At 37.7% G+C, this 20,556-nt stretch overlaps 1 protein-coding gene across 1 annotated transcript in view; it reads left to right on the forward strand.

Annotated features, from left to right (window-relative positions):
* Positions 1 to 20,556, forward strand: part of PIP4P2 (phosphatidylinositol-4,5-bisphosphate 4-phosphatase 2) — an 86,073-nt gene that overhangs the window by 4,254 nt on the left and 61,263 nt on the right. Inside the window, exon 2 of the mRNA XM_067711802.1 lies at positions 18,541 to 18,689. Coding sequence (XP_067567903.1) covers positions 18,541 to 18,689 — 149 coding nt within the window. The remainder of the gene's footprint in view (positions 1 to 18,540; positions 18,690 to 20,556) is intronic.

Genomic DNA, 20,556 nt, shown 5'->3' on the forward strand with positions numbered 1-20,556 from the left:
GATTGATTTTGGCCTACAGAATAAGATAATAGAGAGCTGAATGACTTCGGAGACTAGGTCACAAGAGGTCTTGCAGCTTTTGCCTTGGTCTCTTATAAAGTACACTCTGAGGAAAGTGACTTATATAAGAATTTGAACATCCTGAGACTGCCATGCTTTGAGGAACCGTTAACTAGCCACCTGCAGAGGCTATATGGAGAGAGGGTTGCCTGACCAGCCCTCAAACATGTGAGTGAAGAAGCCATCTTGGATGCCCATTTGAGCCTTCAGATGACTCCAAGCCAAGCCAAATTCTTACTGCACCTGCATGGCAGATTCTAGGTGATTAACATCCCAACTGAGTCTGAACAATCTACAGAATCATGAAAGCTAATATTAAATTGTTGTTTTAAGCCCTAAGTTTTTGGGTGATTTGTTCTGCAGCAACAGATGACCAGAACAATAAGTATTAATCAGTGCATGCAGGGATGATGGGTCATGTTGAAGAATTTTGCCTTAAGCAAAGGGATGATCTGATTAGATCTTTTATTATTTTTTAATTACTCTATCTATTGATTAGAGAATGAATTAGAGAAGGGCCAGAGTAGATGAGGATAGATGACTTTGAGTGGCTACTATAATGATTTGGACAAATCTGATAAACTGTGATGATAACTTGGACTCAGGTGGTGGTAGAAGTGGAGAGATACGTAGATGTTAAGAATTACTGAAGAGGGGTTGATGATAGATTGAATGTAGGAATGAGAGGGAGGTGGAAAGGATATTTCCTAGAATTCTGGCTTCTACAACTTGGTGTGATTGCCTACACTGAGGCAAAACACCAGAAGAAGACTAGGTTTTGAAGAATACAGATCATGAGCTTAGTTTTAGACATGATACATTTAAGGTGCTTTCAAATATCCAAGAAGCGATGTCAGATAAGCAATTGGATTTACAGGTGTAGGGCTAAGAAATGAGATCTGGGCTGAAAATATAAACCTGTGTTATTTACATATTGGTGATAGCCAAATACATGGATCTTGATTTAGAGTTTCCCAAAGCCCCATCAGTGTTCCACGGAATGTGACGAGATAGAACATACATGTGTTAAGATATGGATTATTCTCAGTCCTTGGAGTAGCAGAAGCCTTTAGTCCAGTGGCCTCCAGCTCTGAGTAGCTATACAAATATTGTTGTTTTCTCTGTGTACCAAAATGTGAAAAAGTTTGGGAAGCTTTATATGAGACCACTCTGGGAGAAAGAATAACATAAAAGAAGAGAGAGCCTAGGACAAAGCTTTGAGAAACTCCCAAATTTAATGAGCAGTCAGATTAAGAAGAGCCTGCCAAAAGGCTGATAAGTGTCTTCCAGTGAGGTAGGATGAAAGCCAGGGGACTGTAATATCACAGAATCAAGGGGAAGAAAACACTTCGAGAAAGGGGTGGTCAAACATGTCAAAAGCTACAAGAAAGAGCAAATAGATAAGGTCTAAAAAAATGTCATTTGAACTTAGTGCCATGGAGGTTATTAGTGACCTTAGTGAGAGTTTGTTTAGAAGCGGCAAGGGGGGTGGGGGTGGGGGTAGTAGTGTGATGAATTGGGAGATTGGGATTGACATATATACCCTAATATGTATAAAATGGATAACTAATAAGAACCTGCTGTGTAAAAAATAAATAAAATAAAATTCAAAAAAAAGATGTTTATATTCAAATCCTTTTTAAAGAATTGAAGAACTGTTCATTTCCATCTAATGTAATACTCTAATGCACATTTATTTTAATTGTAAAATTACCTCAAAGCAACTTAACTTCAATGAAGAGGTTAATATTCCTTTATTCTGAAACACACTTAGATTTCCTATGAAACATAATTGCAGTTTAGAAGGCATTGCCATTTCCTTTTCACCTTGTTTCACTTTAAAAAGTGTGTAAATTCGAAGTTGCTTGAGGAAATGTTTTCAGTGACTAGAAAATAAATTGACTCCCGGTTTGAGAGATGTTATTTAATATGAACTTTTGTACTTCTTAGAAATTGTACAATAAATAAAGTATATTTTTACTGATCCTCTACCTGAAGAAATCGAAAGTTAAAAATGGTGCCTTACTTTAAAGTGAGGCAAAGTTTTATTTCACTTGGAACTATGTTCTACACTAGACTAGAGTTTTACTAGGCACTAGAGTGTCCTGGTTCAGGCTGTTATAACAGAATACCATGGACTGGGTGGCTTAAACAGCAAACATTTATTTCTCACAGTTCTGGAGTCTGGGACGTCCAGGATGGAGGTGCCAGCAGATTTGGTGTCTAGTGAGAACGCGTGGGTTGCAGACCCACAACCTCTCCTTGTATCCTAATGTGGCAGAGGAGGGCAAGAGAGCTCTTATGGGTTCTTTTCATAAGAGCACTACTCTCATTCATGAGGTCTCCACTTTCATGACCTAATTACCTCCCAAAGATCCCGCCTCCTAATGGGGGGTTAGGATTCAACATATGAATTTTGAGGGGACACAACATTCAGTCCATTGCGCTGAGTTAGAGTCCTTGAATCTATTTGGGCGGTCTTTTTTTTTTTTTTTTTTTTTTGCGGTGCGCGGACCTCTCACTGTTGTGGTCTCTCCCGTTGCGGAGCACAGACTCCGGACGCGCAGGCTCAGCGGCCATGGCTCACGGGCCCAGCCACTCCACGGCATGTGGGATCTTCCCGGACCGGGGCACGAACCCGTGTCCCCTGCATCGGCAGGCGGACTCTCAACCACTGCGCCACCAGGGAAGCCCTGGGCAGTCTTTTAAATTTCGGAACCTCCTTGCATCCTTGCAGAGTTTAAGATTGGCTGTGGACCGGCAGGAAGAGATGATGCAGACCCAGGGACCCACACTATATGCACAACCAACTGTAAGATTAAATTAAATTCTCATTTTATCAATATTTGCCAAGGTTTCTGAAACCCACTAGAAACCAGTTTGTCACAATGAGTGGAAGTAGATGCAGCATATTTGAGAGCTGCTACCGGAAGCTCCGTGAAGGTCCCAATATGGGTGTGGACCTGCTGTGATACTGAGAAAGTAGGGAAGCTTGATACTGTGCTGTGTGCTAAAGCTGATGCTCCATTTAAGGGAGTTTTTTTTTTTTTTTTTCAAAATGGTACTTTTTTGTTTGTTTTTTACTGAAGTACAAATGATTTACAATGTTGTTTCAGGTGTACAGCCAAGTGATTCAGTTATACTATATATATATAGTCTTTTTAAGATTCTTTTCCATTATAGTTTATTACAAGATATTGAATATAGTTCCCTGTGCTGTACAGTAGATACTTGTTGTACAAAATTGTTCTTGAATCAAAATCTCCTTCAGTGAGACCACATCCTTATGAAGGGAAAATAGAGCCCAAACGTTGCTGAAGTATATCTGCTTCCAGTTTTCCAATATTATGGCAAGCCCATTTCCTATTATAATCCTTTTCTGTTATTCAGCAGGCATCAAGCTCTATGATTCTTTTATTCTATTTTATAATGCCCACATTTTTCCTGGCTCTACCAAACATCTTTAAAACATTAATCAAGAAATGTTTCATTCAGTCAGTTATCATTTCAAATATTTGAGCACCTGTTACACTGTTCCAGATGCTAGGGAGCTTACATTTCAGTGAGAGATACACTTGGTAAGGATTATAACTCCAGAGAGTGAAGAGAATAAAGCAGGGCATGAGGATAGAGTAAATGGTGGTGTGGGGAGTATTTCAGGTAGTGTGTTCAGGAAAGATATCTCAAAGATGACAATTGCTCAGAGACGTGAAAAATGAGTTGGAATCAGCTGTTGGAAGATTTAGGGGAGGCGTGTGTCAGGCAGCTGGAACAACAGGCACAAAACATGCTGTTATAAAACAAGGAGGACAGTTGTTTAGAGTGTGGTGACTTAGGGGAGTGTGGTAGAAGAAGTTAGAGGACTAGACTAGGAAGTCCAGGAGAGCTTTGTCAACTGAAAAAATGCACAATGTGAGAGTTATGAGTTAAGTTTTATTTGGGGCAAAATGAGAAATATAGGCTGGGAGACAGCCCCTCAGATACCTCTGAGGAACTGTTCCAAAGAGGTAAGGTGGGAGGTCAGTATATATGTGATTTTAGTGAAAGGGGTACATGCAATCAAGCACACATTTTGGCAGAAGGTTGCTGCTAGTCATGAGGAGCAGATGTCTCCTTTAATGATTTTAGTGCTTTTCTAGATATGAGAAGATGCAAAAAATTGGGCTCATAATATCTTCTCCTGGAAAATACCTAACTCTCTGAAGGCCTGTTCTGCCAGTTTTTCCCAAGGAACATAGTGCCTCATTCCTGATCTCTGCCATGAACTCCTTTCAGGGTGTGTTGAAGGTCAGCAACTGCAGTGGCTAGTACTTCATCCTTGTAGAGGCAGATGGTGGGTGACAAGTTTTATGGCAGCTTTGTAAGCCACCATCAGAAATGGGATTGTGTGCGGAGGATAATGGGAGGCCATGAAGGGCTTGGAGCAGACGAGAGACACGAGATATTAAATGTTTTACATTTAAGTAGATCATCCTGGTTGGTGTTTGGAGAATGAATTATTGGGTGAATAATGATAAGAGGCTAATAAGACATGAAACTAATCAGGAGGCTGTTACAGTGGAATAGGCAAGAGGTAATGTTGTTCTGAGCCAGGGTATAGGTGATGGAAGCAGTGAAATGTGGTTAGATTCAGGACATATTTTATGCATAGAGCAGAAGGACTTGCTGATGGATTGAATCAGTGGAAAGAAAGGAATCACAAATCTCAAAAATGACCTAAACAGCTAGGTAAAAAATTGCACTTTTTTCTAAAATGGGCAAACAGAAGGAGTTGGGTGTGTGTTGCGGGGGTGGTGAGGAGAAGGACAGTGGAAATAAATATTTTGTTTCAGACAAGTGGAGTTTGAAATACCTTTAGTCATCATTCAATTGGAAATGTCCAGTATGCAATTGGATGTGCAAGTCTGGAGTCTGGGGAGAGATCAGGCCTGAGGAGTACATTTCATTCAACAATTATTTATTGTATGTATGGTAATACTTCACTGTAGTGGGCGATGATGCTTTCGGCTTCTCATTTATTTCCAAGGATTCTTCAAACTCTTTTCAGGAATGTCAAACTTCTAGGACAGAGCATTCTGTAAAAATCTTGCAAGATTTGCCAGATGCATACAGATGTTAGCTAGATAGCTGAGATGTTAGAGAGGAGAGTTAGCAGGACGGATGTTCATAACTATATTTGAAGGCAGTAAGCTACTGTCTGCGAAGTGATCAATGGAAATGCTAATCCTTCCACTTTGGGGAAAAGCAGACAAGCCTGAGTACAGCTTTACACTCAGCTGTTATGAGTTCCATTTTTATAAGGATGAAGAGATATTGCATAACCTGAGAATGACAACCCTTTAATGGTTCTTAAAAGGGAACACATTCTGCCTGCTATTCTTTCAAGAGAACTTCCATACTTTTTTTTGGTGGATTGAGTAGGGAGTGCATCAGAGTTTGTTTTGCTTTGGCACTTTTCTAGATTTTTTTTCCTTTCCCTGGTTGCTGTTATAAAGTGAACTTCTTTTTCTTTGTAAGAATAAAAATAAATATGTGAAAAAGAAGTGAAAAGTGTATCTCCTCTTCCTGGTCTTCATGTGTTTCTCAAGCATTATATAACTAAATCCCTGTATAGTCTCAGAAATGATCTGCCACCAGGTGTAGTTTGGCCTGGGGGACCTGACACTTGAATTCTTTCTGCCAGTTACTAGCTGTTGACCTCAGAGTAGTTACTTTACATCTCTGGGCCTCAGTTTTCCACCTGAGAAGGAATGGTGTAGTGTGTTCCCTTTCGCTTTTATATTCCATAACACAGTTGTTCTTGATAAGGAATCTGGATACACCTAAGAGAATATATCTGTGACTTTAAAATATAGATGATGATTATCTTTTTTTACCTCATTCTTTTACTTCCAATGTCCCTTTTGTACTTAAATTTCTATTTCTTCCAATACCCTTTTGAAAATTGCAAAGACAGTATTATTGAACATTAAGGAGTGTTACATGGCTCTTTTAAGCATCAGAAGACCAACTAGCGTGCAATAATATTTTCTTCCATAGGAAGTATTTGTATGTGCCACATGACCAGTCAGGGCATTCTATTCAAAGCATGTATTTCTAAAGGCAATGGCAAAATATTTTTTCCTCCTATGCTTTGTCAAGTTGAGATAGTTAAGCTTCACAGATCCATAATATGGATTTAAAACCAGTATACAGGGCTTCCGTGGTGGCGCAGTGGTTGAGAGTCCGCCTGCCGATACAGGGGACGCGGGTTCGTGCCCCGGTCCAGGAAGATCCGACATGCCGCGGAGCGGCTGGGCCCGTGAGCCATGGCCGCTGAGCCTGTGCGTCCGGAGCCTGTGCTCCGCAACGGGAGAGGCCACAACAGTGAGAGGCCCGCGTACAGCAAAAAAAAAAAAACAAAACACAGTATACAAGAAAGCCTCTAATAGTTCATCATTTGAACATGTGAAGTTTTAAAGTTTCAGAGATTAAAGTGCTAAGATTCACCATCCAGAGGAACAGCAATACGTAGAAGGGATAGTGAGCAGATTTAAAGTAGAAGACTTTCACAGACGCCTGAGTTATTAATCTTAGACCATAGGAATTTCCCAAATAAACATTGATTTCTACTGAGCTGTATGGATTCTGCCAATTAATACAAAGTTATTTATAAGAAAACCATTTTCCAAGTTTACAGAATTCAGGGATCCTGTTTCTCTGTATAGAATGCTTTGCCTTGCTCAAAAAAAGTAGTATTTATATTTACTGCCAGTCCCTAATGAGGACATAGGTTATTATTAAAACTATCAGACATGCCTGAACACAAGATGACCTAAGTGAAAGCCATATGGCCTTTTATGACCTAGTCTTAGAAGCCGCATAGCACAGGGAGATCAGCTCGGTGCTTTGTGACCGCCTGGAGGGGTGGGATAGGGAGGGTGGGAGGGAGGGAGACGCAAGCGGGAAGAGATATGGGAATATATGTATATATATAACTGATTCATTTTGTTGTGAAGCTGAAACTAACATACCATTGTGGAGCAATTATACTCCAATAAAGATGTTAAAAAAAAAAAAAAAAAAAGAAGTCAAATATGGTGTCACTTCTGCCATGCTCTATTGGTCCAAACACCTGCACGTAAGGTGAAGGAACATAGACTTCAATTCTAATGGGATGAGTATCAAAGAATTTGCATTTTAAAATTTAATATTTTAAAATCACCAAAATAAGCTGTGATATACCCACAAACTGGAACACTGTGCAGCTGGAAAAGAAATGAGGAAACTCTACGTACCATTGTGGAAAGGTTGCCAAGATATAAAATAAAGTGAAAAAAGCAAGATGAAGAATGAGGAAGGCATATTCCCTTTTTTTTTTTTGCTGTACGCGGACCTCTCACTGTTGCGGCCTCTCCCGTTGCAGAGCACAGGCTCCGGAAGCGCAGGCTCAGCGGCCATGGCTCACGGGCCCAGCCACTCCGCGGCATGTGGGATCTTCCCGGACCGGGGCACGAACCCATGTCTGCTGCATCGGCAGGCGGACTCTCAACCACTGCGCCACCAGGGAAGCCCCATATTCCCTTTTTTTGTATGAAAGATGGAGAAAAAAAGAATATGTGTATTACATATTACAGGTATATATTACCTGTACCAGGCTAAAGAAACACTGAAAGGATTAAAAAAATAGTAATTTAAGTGGAAATCTCTGAAGTGGGGCATGGTAGATTGGCACAGAAATTGGAGTAACAATTCTAAGCATATATTTTTTACATTAATATTGATTTTTGAGCCATAGAAATATGTTACTAATAAAAATTTAATGTATCAGAAAGCACTTTGGCCACATTATGTTATTGATCCTTGTAGAGTTTATCCTTGACTAGGACCCTGAACAATGTAACAAATGCTATTTTTTAGACCATGTCCCCACATCTCTCTACAGGTCCTTGCAGTGGAACCTTATATTTCATTGTGTTTGATTTGGTCCATTACTCCCACTTGTCAAGATCTTAATAGGAAGAATCCTGTTTTGATATGGGAAATGTATCACTATGTGTATCTGCTTTTTCCTAAGACCATGCTCATTGCCTCATACCAGTATCATTTATTAGGCACTTCTGGTCTTCTCTAGATGAGGATTTACTTTTTGCTTCCTATGGGTAGATAAGTAGGAAAGGGATTTTAGAAACTGAAGCATTCAAATTCTACCCATTCGTCAAAGTCCTTTCTTTCCATGTAATCCTTTCTAATCTCTGTTACTGGACGATATATGTTCCCGAAGCAATATCTCTCAACATTTCTACTATATATTTTAATACTTCTTTGTGGACATGACCTTATCAAGGGAGACAAGGAGGGAGACAGGATTCTTGTATCTTTTATCTGTGAGTCCTACATAGTCTCTTGCACTTGATCTTATATTTCTAGGTACTCAACAAGGATCAGTCGTATGAATGAATGAGTGAGAAAATAAAGAAGGATGCCATCATGGTGATTTTGAAGTCACTTAGAGAGTGAAGGTTTTACAGGTTTACAGAAGAACATGAGAACAAAAGATGGAAGTGATCCAGCAGAGCATGTAGCTGAATCCATTTGTTTCATTAGAAATGCCCACATAGCAAAGGAAGGATCTCCATCACTATACTTCCTGCTGGCTACAATGAGGAACTCTCCTCTTAATGGATTAACTTCTGGATTTTTTTTATTAATCGCTATATTTTAAAATAAAATTTAATTGACCCATGTGGTAGAAATATCTAAGCACTAGAATTGAAGGGATTTATTCACTAAATATACTTAAAAAATAAATACTGTTTCTAAGAGGTTCAGTTCACTCCATATATTGTATCTATCTGATTTTGCTTAGATTTATGATGAATATGTCCCAAATTCTAAAATTACTAAACTGGTGACTTTTATCTATAATCTATTAATCGCTAGGTCATTTTTTTAAAAAATGAGTGAAATATTTCAAGATAGAAAAATACTGAGTATAATATAATCATTCATATATCATCATCTAATTCTATCAGACCTTAACATTATGCCATACTGTTTCATATATTGAAGCAAATAAAACATTGCAAATCCAGTTGAACTTTTTCCCTTCCCCATATACTGAGGTAATTTCCCCCCTCATATTTTCTCATCTAAAATGTCTTAAAACAAATTTTGGGTTCCGTTATATTTAAGTATATTTTATAACTGTGATTCATGAATACTTGTAAGCTGCAAGTTATCATTTAGTGTGTATAGTAGGTATATGCAAAGGAGTGTCTTGCTTTCTCTTAGAAAAAGCAAGTCTGTAAGAGTGAAAATGAGCTGTCTAGGAAGAGTGACAGAGTAGGAATCTGTTACCTCCTCTGGCTATGGCAAGAGTTTCTAAATTTCTAGGCAGGTACATTTTTTGCCTTGGAAACAATTTGTTTTTCTGTACTAAAAATTAGTATCTCTATATTTTTCTTGAAACACATGCTTTCTTGGAAGCAATATTGTAAATAAAAAATTAAGAATGGAGCCATGCATATACAAACAATATGATTTCACATAAATCGTGTCAGAAAAAATTGTATTTTTTTCAATAAAAATAAACACAGTAGTTGATAAAATGAGAGAATATGTAACTTATTAACTGCCAATACTGGAAGGAAGTACTAGTACCACAAATTAAATGCACTAGAATGAGGTAAAAATATTGCCTAATGAGAAATAGAAAAGACAGAGCAGAAGTTTTTGTTATCTGGGAATTTGTCATTGGCAGGTCACTGGGCATTTCTTGCCAGTATCTCCAGTTATATGGCAGCATTTTGATACAACCCAAATGCCTAAGACCACTAAGGGAGGGAAAAATAGCAGATAAACTACCCATAGTGGAATTCAGTACTCATCATCACCAGCTGTTTAAGAATACCCAGTTTGTTGTTGCCTTGGGGTCTACCGTGGACCCACATAAGCTCCTACAAGCAATACTAGAGGCACTAGGATGTAGATTGGTATTGGTGCCAAGCTGATTACACGACCAAACTTAATAAGGTATAGCTGTTTTTCTAGAGCTGCAGTTTGGAGAAAGGAGTTAATGGTTAAAATATATAGAAAGATTGCAGTACTTGAATGCTAAATTGTGCTAGAGTGACTTTTCTCTTCCCTCCCCTACACCTCGCTCCTGACACACTGCGCCTTAGTCAGATTTATACGCCCTCTTCTATACTCCCAAAGTCCCGTGTGTGTATATCCTTGTTAGAACACTTACCACACCAAGTTGTACTTGTAGTTTTACTGTCTTTCTACATGTTAAGAATGTGAGCTCTTTGAGCCCTGGGGTATGCCTTCTTCTCCATAGTATCCCTGACATACATCTAGTACAGTACCTGGTACAGAACAGATGCTAAGTACTTGTGACTGAGTGCTAACTAACTCTTGGAAATCCACCATAGAGGGCCTGGCTGGCTGCTGCTTTTTGCCTAACTATAGCTGAAGACCTCTTGACTTCCTCTGGCATCAGAGCTCATAGAGGGGGCTTATATCACATCCCCTCAGTTACAAAACTAGAATTGCCCTGGAGCAGCAGTCAAACTTAGAAAATGAGTGAGTTAAATGAAGATGTGACAGTTATTACCACTCCTACATCTTTCATAGTAGCACTGCCTCTGTAGTCCTTCCAGGGAATGTGGAGCTGCTCTTGGTAGAAGATCCAGGGACCCTCTGTGTGACCCTTCCTACCTTAATCTGTGGGCCAGAGAACCAATTTAGGTATTTGCTGGTTGACAAGAATGTCTGTTCCAATAATATATTCAGAAACTGGGAAAATAACTTCAGCGTGGGTACCCAGATTTACTGGACCACTATGGGTGGATCTGGGGCAAGACTCCATCTGTAACCTGATGACCATCTATATAACCTCTCTGACAGGTCGCCCACATTGGAGTTTTGAGTCTTGAGGAATTAGCACCATTTACGAGCCAGTTTCTAGTGATACCTGAAATATCTGGGTATTTTCTTTTTCCCCAGTGAATAGTCACTCTAGTAAATGATCTCAGGTCTTTGGGGGAGACTTGGAGATTTATAATGTATACTTATAGTAGTGTTGCTGGATCATTTGTCAGAGGCATCAACAAACCCTCAATGAAGATGCTCTGGGTCTGTGAATTAGCTTTGTTGGAAACTGGTTGAAAAACTAGGACTCATCACTGTGGCTACTCAAGTCATGTTGCTGGTTTTAAGACCTAGATTTTTCTATCATATATAACCAAGTAACATTTGTGTAGGTTACCCATCCATTTCATTCTTAGGCTTATTTCAATGAGCCACTGCCAAAGGTCCTTATGGATCAAAATTTTCTAATATCCACTATTTCCCATTACATTAAATGTACCCACTTTGTCTTTGACTTTTAAGTGCTGCCATTTGGCCTCTGTTACTCTGGGATTCCATGATCTCTATTGGAGTCATCCTGCACTGTAATGCCTGGCCTATGTAGGAGAGCCACCACAGCAGAATGCTTGTGTTCCCCTAAATAACGTATAAATCAATGCCTTAGTTAAAGGCATATCTTCTGGGTCCTCTCAGGGGATGTAGTGGGGTGTGGGATGCAGATTTCATATGATAAACTCACTCTAACATTCCTGACTCCTTAAACCTTTGATTGCTTCTTCTGCATCATGCTAGGGATGTTTTGACATTTCAACCTCATTGAATGTAAGGCCAAGTCTCATCAAACCAACAAGTAAACTGATAGAGCCACTTCCAGATTTAAAACAAACATTGAAACCAGAACATTTGTCAAGTACACGAGGATTATTAAATTTGGCTCAACTCAGTGTTATATTCCATCCTCTTTGCTTTAACCCCCATAAGATTCATTCCCACACATATTCTCCAGGTTTCTGACAATATATATTATCAAAACATTGCAATTCTCTTGATGTATTAGTTGCTTCTTTCTGAGTCACACTTTGTACTTGTCCTCCTAAGGCTTGTTGAGATTTCATCCTAGTTTATGGGTCTTGAGGCAATAAGGGGTTTGATGATGGGTCTTAAGGAAAATGGTCATTTCCTTGTAAGACAACTACTTCAGGTGAGGTTATTACAGTTTTCCATTAAAAGGAGGCTCATATGCTCAGATAGAAGAAGAAATGTTGTGCTCCACTCACAGGGGAGGCTCAGAGTGACTCAGGAGTGTAAGATTCTCAGCTCTGTTTGGGTACAACTAGATGGCCCCATTCCAAGTTTCAGAGTTCCACTTCTTTGCAATCAGTGTCCTAAGTTTCACATGGCAGACTTGGTAAGGCTGTGGGTTTCCCTGACCTTATAATTTAGCTATCTATACAAATAAATTTTGTATTTGATTTTCAGCAATATAAGCCCTGTGACAATTATAAATAAGCAATATTTTTAGGGCTGCAATAGAAGTTCTCTGACCATGACTTGTGCTGAGAGTTTAAAGACCTGAGATTCTCATTTTACCCCATATCACAATCCACACAGTAATTATTACTGCCATAATGGTCAAGTAAAGGCGCCTCAAATATCACAATCATCTATAGGAGATAATCTGATTCACCAGGATGCCACTGCATGCCATCAATCACTACCATACTATGTCTTACTGGTAAAGGAGCTCAGCACCGCATTCAAGCCCAAGGCATGACCAACCCATTTCTCCAATCCCATTTTTGAGGGTCTGTTTCCTGGGATTACACCTGGTATGAGTTTTATAACAGTTAGGACCTGAAGATAGAAACCAAACAATATAATATAACAGAAAGAATTAATTTGGTATAAAGTTGTTAAGTAGGTAACTAAAAAGTAAAGATATTACTCTAACATCAAATAGGTATTAAATGCAGGAAGCAGCTATTACCTCTAGGGTGGTGAGAACAAAGGGAAGAGATTGGAATTATTAAAATTTAGTAATTTAGAGGAACATAACTGAAACATGACTTCTCAGAGGCACCAGCCCACTGGTGGTGATGTCTCTGAGCCCTTGAGAAAGATTTTGTACACCTGGAGAAAGGGCTACAAGTCCCTTCTTCCTCCTTCAACCTTGCAGGTTCTGTTTATCACCTCCTATTAACAAAACATAACCTGCAGCCAGCTGACAAAGAAAAAATGTGGTTTGGAGAGTTTTAGCACCAGCATGACAAAGCATAGAAGGGTGGATTTGGAGCTGAGAGTCAGTAGCCTAATAGCTGGCACATTTACCTTCCAAACTGACTTTAGCCAGATGGATCCTTATGAGGGCATAATGGTTCTAGAAGAATCCAAGAGTCTCCTGGAATAGTTTTATTTCTTTGGTTTCAGAGAGGGGAGGAACAGAAGGTGGTCTCCCCTTTCTCTGTGTTGAACTGGACTGGAGAGATTTTACACAGGAAGTAGATATCCCATAGCAGCGAAGTGCAACCTGTCCCTAACCATACTCTCCACAAAAATCCTATGGAGGAGAAAAAGCCAGAGCTTTCCTCACAGGCTGGTCCTTTATACTTTTCTTGCTCATCCTATAATCATAGTGTTCTAAATGATCTCTCTTTTTAATCTGATGTCATTTTTCAACTTTGGTACATCTTTGTCAAGGGCCAGGACTGCATATAAGACTGTATTAGTGAAGTAAGTGAATTAAACTGGAAAATATTGTCACTGCAGAGATTTATAAAGGAATAACTGAGATAATAAAGATCAGAGCTATCCAGCAAAACATTTGCAACCTTTAAAATGCTATATCTGGGTATATCTGGTAAAAAATGAAGTATGGATTATTACACCAGCATGAATTAGCAGGAAAGAGGAGCTTTTGGGCATAAAATAGATAAATTAAGTTGATGTTTATGATGGGAAAGTGTAATTTGATCACTTGTGGGTTTATAGAATAATAATGGTTCCTTTTGAGTGTTTTAAGGAAGACCATTATGTATGCCTTGTGTTCTACGTTATTTTGTCTTGTCTCTTTTACGAATCTCAGTTTTACTGTGAATTTTTTTTTCCTTTTTTTGCGGTACTCGGGCCTCTCACTGTTGTGGCCTCTCCCGTTGCGGAGCACAGGCTCCGGACGCGCAGGCTCAGCGGCCATTGTTCATGAGCCCAGCCACTCCGCGGCATGTGGGATCTACCCGGACCGGGGCACGAACCCGTGTCCCCTGCATCGGCAGGCGGACTCTCAACCACTGCGCCACCAGGGAAGCCCTGTGAACTTTTTATCATGAACTAATTCTTTCTTCATATTATGTTCTAATTTTCATTTTCCCTGACTCTTCTTTCTCCTCCTCCTAATCCCCTTTAACTCAGATCTGATTCTTGTCTAAGTATTTGTGCAGAATCCCCATTAGTCCTTACATCTTTTCCCTGTATTAAATCATTATTCATTAAGAGAGGCAGCTGTCATTATGGAGTGACCTCTGGGAGAAGAGTCAGCTCTTGGCTTTGCTGAAGTGCTATATAAAAGTCTACTAAGAAGTCAGAATCCCTGGTCTTCAGTTTCCTCTTCCATAAAATGAAGAAATTAGACTAAATACTAGACTAAGATTGCTTGAATTTCTAACACTGTATAATTCTGGAACTTTGAGGGGGTTTTTCAGGTTTGAGGACTACTGGTCTAACAAATACTGCTCACTTGGAGAAAAAAGATTTTTCACTTAGGCAAACCCCATAGAGAAAATTATCATTGTTTAAATAACAAGTAAGACTCTTCCAAAATGAAGAACTTTTGTGACTCTTAATATCCAATGATCCCAAGTTCTGAGATTACAGTGGACTTTTTATCCAGGGCAGAAATTTAAAATAGGTATAATAGTGGTGATCTGTTGACTGTTTTAAAGTGAAAAGAGACAAAATGAACAATCTAAGTTGTTAATCATTGCAGGTTTACTGACAGTGAAATAAATTTCTGTAATTACAAGTCCTTTACAAGAGGAGATGGAGTTGTAGGTCAAGGTTTCCTTGGGATAAAAGTACAAGAAATATCTCTAAATCAGTTTAGTGCTAAAGTAATTAATGGACAGAAAATTGAAATTATATGCCTGAAAGCACTGTTTAGTGGAGCAGTTAGGCTGCAACATCTGTTATTCTATTGATCTCTTGGATTGATTGTACTTATCTGGTGGGCCAGGCCAGTGTCCCCTGTCCACTTCCCTCTCTCAGTGCATGATTTGGAGAGGGTATTCTATATATAGAAGAGAGCCTTTTTTTCAGTCATGCTGTACTCCCCTGCTAGGACACTAGCTCCTCTCCAAGGAGAGTAGTGGTAATATACTTAGTATCATTTTCCCAGGAGAAATAGATGAGCCTGATAAATTTCAGTGATTCAGTTATTCATTCATTTATTCATCCATCATCCATTCAATAAATATTTAGTGAGCACCTATCATAGACCAAGCACTTATAACAAGTGCTGTATCAGTCCTGAACAAGCCAAACATGACCTTGGCCTCATGGAGCTTATAGTCTTTCCCATTTTAGACTTCTAATCCTCACTCATTCTTTCCCCCTCTTTCCACTTCCCAAGCCTCCAGAAGATTCTGGCATATTTTTGTCATTGAAAGCTTTTCTTTTTTTACAGGTTAAAAATTATATAGTACAAATCTTAGAGGAAAAGTTCACAGGGTCTTGTTGGTTCTGATACACTTCAAATGTATCAGAACCAAAAAAGATAAACCATTGAAATCTTTAGGAGATTCCACTGAACAAAACTTTTGCCTGTTGGAGTGCATGGGTTTTACCATCCTTATATGTAGCTGCAATGTGTGGCCTCTTCCCCTCACCCTCAATACCCTTGTTTTCTTTGTGAAATTATCTTGCCTTTAAATTTCTTTTCTATCACACTATGTAAGGTGGAAACCTGGAATTAATGGGAGACCTACTTTATGTTACTTTATAACTCAAGGAAAAGGCAAAAGAAGAAACTTTTATTAATAATGCTATTGCTAATAATTATTTTTAAAAAATTATTATTACACACCAGGCAGTGTGTCTTGAATTTCTAATGAGGTGTGTATGCTTTTTCCCAGAACAATACCTTCTTTACCAAGATCTGATAAAATAATCTGCAAGTTGCACAGGCTCAAATGTATTTTGACACATTGATCCTTTAACCTGTTTTTTCTTCTTGATTAATACATTACAGGTCATTCTGCATCAACCTTAAATTCTTTCAAGGATTTAAAACTATTTTTTTGTTTGTTTTTTGAATTTTATTTATTATTTTTTATACAGCACGTTCTTATTACTTATCTGTTTTATACATATTAGTGTACATATGTCAATCCCAGTCTCCCAATTCATCCCACCCCCACCACCCTTGGTGTCCATACATTTGTTCTCTACATCTGTGTCTCTATTTCTGCCTTGCAAACTGGTTCACCTGTACCATTTTTCTAGATTCCACATATATGTGTTAATATACAGTATTTGTTTTTCTCTTTCTGACTTACTTCACTCTGTATGACAGTCTCTATGGCCGTTCCATGTCTCTATAAATGACTCAATTTCGTTCCTTTTTATGGCTGAGTAATATTCCATCATATATATGTATCACATCTTCTTTATCCATTCATCTGTTGATGGGCATTTAGGTTGCTTCCATGACCTGGCTATTGTAAATAGTGCTGCAATGAGCATTGGGGTGCATGTGTCTTTTTGAATTATGGTTTTCTCTGGGTATATGCCCAGTAGTGGGATTGCTGGGTCATATGGTAATTCTATTTTTAGTTTTTTAAGGAACCTCCATACTGTTCTCTATAGTGGCTGTATCAATTTACATTCCCACCAACAGTGCAAGAGGGTTCCCTTTTCTCCACACCCTCTCCAGCATTTATTGTTTGTAGATTTTCTGATGATGCCCATTCTAACTGGTGTGAGGTGATACCTCATTGTAGTTTTGATTTGCATTTCTCTAATAATTAGTGATGTTGAGCAGCTTTTCGTGTACCTAATTTATAGTTTTATAAATTATAAAACTATTTTTATAATTTAGACATCTATAGCTTCTTTATAAATTCAGTGTTTGACAGTGTTCTGGTATAAGACTTCCAGGGATGTGTGCATATTGTCATTTCAATGTGACCTCTTTCAGAGCCTTGGCTGCTGCAGAAATTTGGTTTATTATGAATATTTGAATGGATAACACTTGTTGTTAATTCTTTGCAAGTCTAAAAAATCTACCTGATATACCCTAAGGATGCCAGGTGGTAATATGCGGATTTTAAACATACCATAATGTGCTGTGCTCTAACTCATTTCAGACTATCATAGAGTTCAGAATCTAATCCAGCGGATAGAAAAATCTCTATTTCAAAAATAGCTCTTTTCATGATTAGTTATTGTTATTGTATTTTATAGTGTCACAGTAGCCCCTTGAACTATCAGTTCTCTTTAGTGGGGATTCAATCATGTGTTGAGGCGTAGCCTTTTCTAGATGGGCTATGACAAAATCTTACCTTGAAAGGGGCTCCTATTCCTATAATTAAGATAGCTACAAAATTAGGCTAGGCAGTCCCCTTTAGAAATCCCATTCTGGAATAGTATATCTAGATTCTTTTTCTCTAACTTTTGTAACAAATATATACTTCTGGTATATGAACACAATTCTGAAACTGAGCTTCTACCCTCTACCCAATCAGTCGACTTAAGGACTCTCAAAAAGCAGTGTGTGTGTGTGTGTGTGTGTGTGTGTGTATCTTTGTATTTTCAGAATTTTCAAACATACACAAAAGTAGTAAGAGCAAAATGACCTTCTGTGTCTTTATATTCATAAATATACTCTTGTTGCATCTATTAACCCATCTTTTTCTTGGAGTATTTAAATTAAATCCCAGACAATATATTTTTTACCCATAAATACTTTGATACATTTTCTAGATTTTTAATGTTAGGTGAAAGTTTGAGACAAAAATTGTTAAATTTACTTCATTCTTGTTTTTTCTCTGAAATTAGCATAATTCCATTCTAATTAGAACATGTTCCATGTTGATATGTTTAGTTTTCCTGGGTTCGTTTTTGTCTCTCCTTGACTGCCACCAAAACCCTATTTTGTTCTTGTCATACTCAGCAGTTATTATACTGCTTCTAGTATAAACAGAGCACGACAACTACACAATTTATGTATATGTATATATGTAAGTGATTTTAAAGCTTTGTCTTCATTGACTATTTCTATTTCTTGGGAGTCAGATCATTAGTGTAAGATTTTTACTTTTAGGCATAAATTATCACCTTCCTATTACAAACTCTATGAATTTGCACATAGAAATGGAGTGAATATTTCGAGTATAGGTTAATAAAAGGTGTAAACCTAGGCAGGTGTGATTTGGATTTTAGGAGCTAAGAATTATTCTATTTCACAATATAGTCCTATATGTGTTTCTGCTCTGAAACTATATTATGTTGGCCAGCTTTAAAAACATAAAGAACAGGAGAATTTTGATAGTTTTCCTTCTTTACTTCTATTGCTTATTTGCTCAAACCAGCCGTAATATCTCTGAGACTCTGATTCAGTGGCTAATATCTTTTTAGCGGAACTCCCACCTCCGTATACAGCCATTGCCAGTCCAGATGCCAGTGGTATTCCAGTAATAAACTGCCGCGTGTGCCAATCTCTCATCAATTTGGATGGCAAGCTTCACCAGCATGTGGTTAAGTGCACGGTTTGCAATGAAGCTACGGTAAGTGGAGATTTTCATTAATAAAAGCAGAAATTATTATCTGACATTTCCCTAAAAAAGTACTCCAATAATGTTACTTACAAGTAGATGTGGGCTGGATACCGAAACGGCCATTTTTTTATCCTTTCTTCCCTCTGGCTATTTCTCTTTTATCATACAAGGATGCCTCCAGGTGTTTAAAGCTAACTCCATTATGAAAATTTCATGAGGAATTTAAATGTAATGCCATTTGGCTCTTTTCTTTCTAAAATGAGACTGACCATGGACAGTCATTTACAATTATCTTCAGTGTCTATCCACATCTCAACGAAATCCATTCTGATTATCACTAAAATGAAATATACTGAACTTCACTACAAATGTGGACTTTGTACTTATTATGTGGAAAATTATTTAAACTTGTTTTACGTCTGTAGGATGTTGATATAATTTTTCTGGGCTTTCGTGATTGTGCATTTATTATTGGCATTTGTGTCGAAGTGTTTATTAACAGCTTGGTATCTTATTCCATTTATTTGATATTAATTCAGTGAAATATTCAAAAAAACTTGAAAGACATTTTTTTACTGAACTTTGGGAAGAGCAACTAAATTTTAAGTAAGATTTTTACAGTTTTAAGTAATAAACTGGTATAAAGAGTATACTGGTTAAATTAAATATATTTCTACTTTCATGGTTAGGCTTTATTTTTAAAATTTCAATCTGTCTCAAAATTTGAAATTAAATATTAATTTAATTTTTGGTATTTGTAGTTTTTCCTCTTTAGAAAAAGCCTAAAAAAAAGTCAGCCAATGATTATTGTATCTCTAAGAACCCTGAAAGATGAATACTGGGGGCTTTATAATATGTTTTATGGAAAAGTCATAAGCTAAAACCTTAAGTCATGAAGCAATATATATCATTGTAAATACTTTTTCTATAAGGGACATCTTTTAGAGAACTTTATTGTGTAAATAGATGATACCTACAAAACTAGCTATTTTCTTTTTCAGTTGAACACTTAAATAGTAAATTTAATTAATATCAACTTCCTTAGTGCTCCTTTTAGAGTTGGCAAGCAAATAAGAATTGTTAGACACAAATAGCAATTTAAAAAAATAAAAGTGTCTTAAAGGCTTCCTTGGATTTGGCATTAGTGTTGAATTTTTTCACCTCTTCCTTTACCCATACAAACTTTGTTCTTTAATGAGAAGAAAGAAAGGAGATTTAAAGCTTTATATTTACATGTGGAAGTAAACAGAACAGAGTAGGTCAATTATGAAAGAATCTCAAAGTCACTATGGATTTAACCAGCAGCCTCAAGCTGGTTACTTAGAAGTGATGAGTTCATATAGGGTCAATAAAATTTGGCTACAAATAAGCTAGCTACTTTTGGACATAAAGAAAATTGTGCTGAAATTTTTATATCATTACTATCCCTGTTAAGTAAAGAAATGTAAATAATTGTGAATATTCTAGAGAATATGAATAGTATTTAATCAGATTGCCTTGTATGGAATTAGTAACATTACAAGGGAAGAAAAAATTGAAAAAAAAAAGCCTTTGAGGAATGCTGTAACATATGACCTGCTAATGTTTACAGTGTAATGTGATCTTAAATTTATGAATGAAGAGGTTAGGCAACTGGCAGCTTCTCTGGAGAAATTCTATGTTGAAAAGAACAGATATAATAGACAGATATAGTGGACCAGGGCCCAAGAGAACAGTTCTCTTATGTTCACTATCACTGTTTCCTACTCAATTTAACTGGTTATTCATTCTCCTCATGTCACCTAAAACAGGATGTCAGTGTATCTATTCTCTTGGGTAGCCACTTTTAACAGGAACTGGACATTCCTGTGGAGATGGAAAGAAATAAAACATAACA

Source organism: Pseudorca crassidens, chromosome 17, assembly GCF_039906515.1.
Source record: "Pseudorca crassidens isolate mPseCra1 chromosome 17, mPseCra1.hap1, whole genome shotgun sequence".
Taxonomy (NCBI): Eukaryota; Metazoa; Chordata; class Mammalia; order Artiodactyla; family Delphinidae; genus Pseudorca; species Pseudorca crassidens.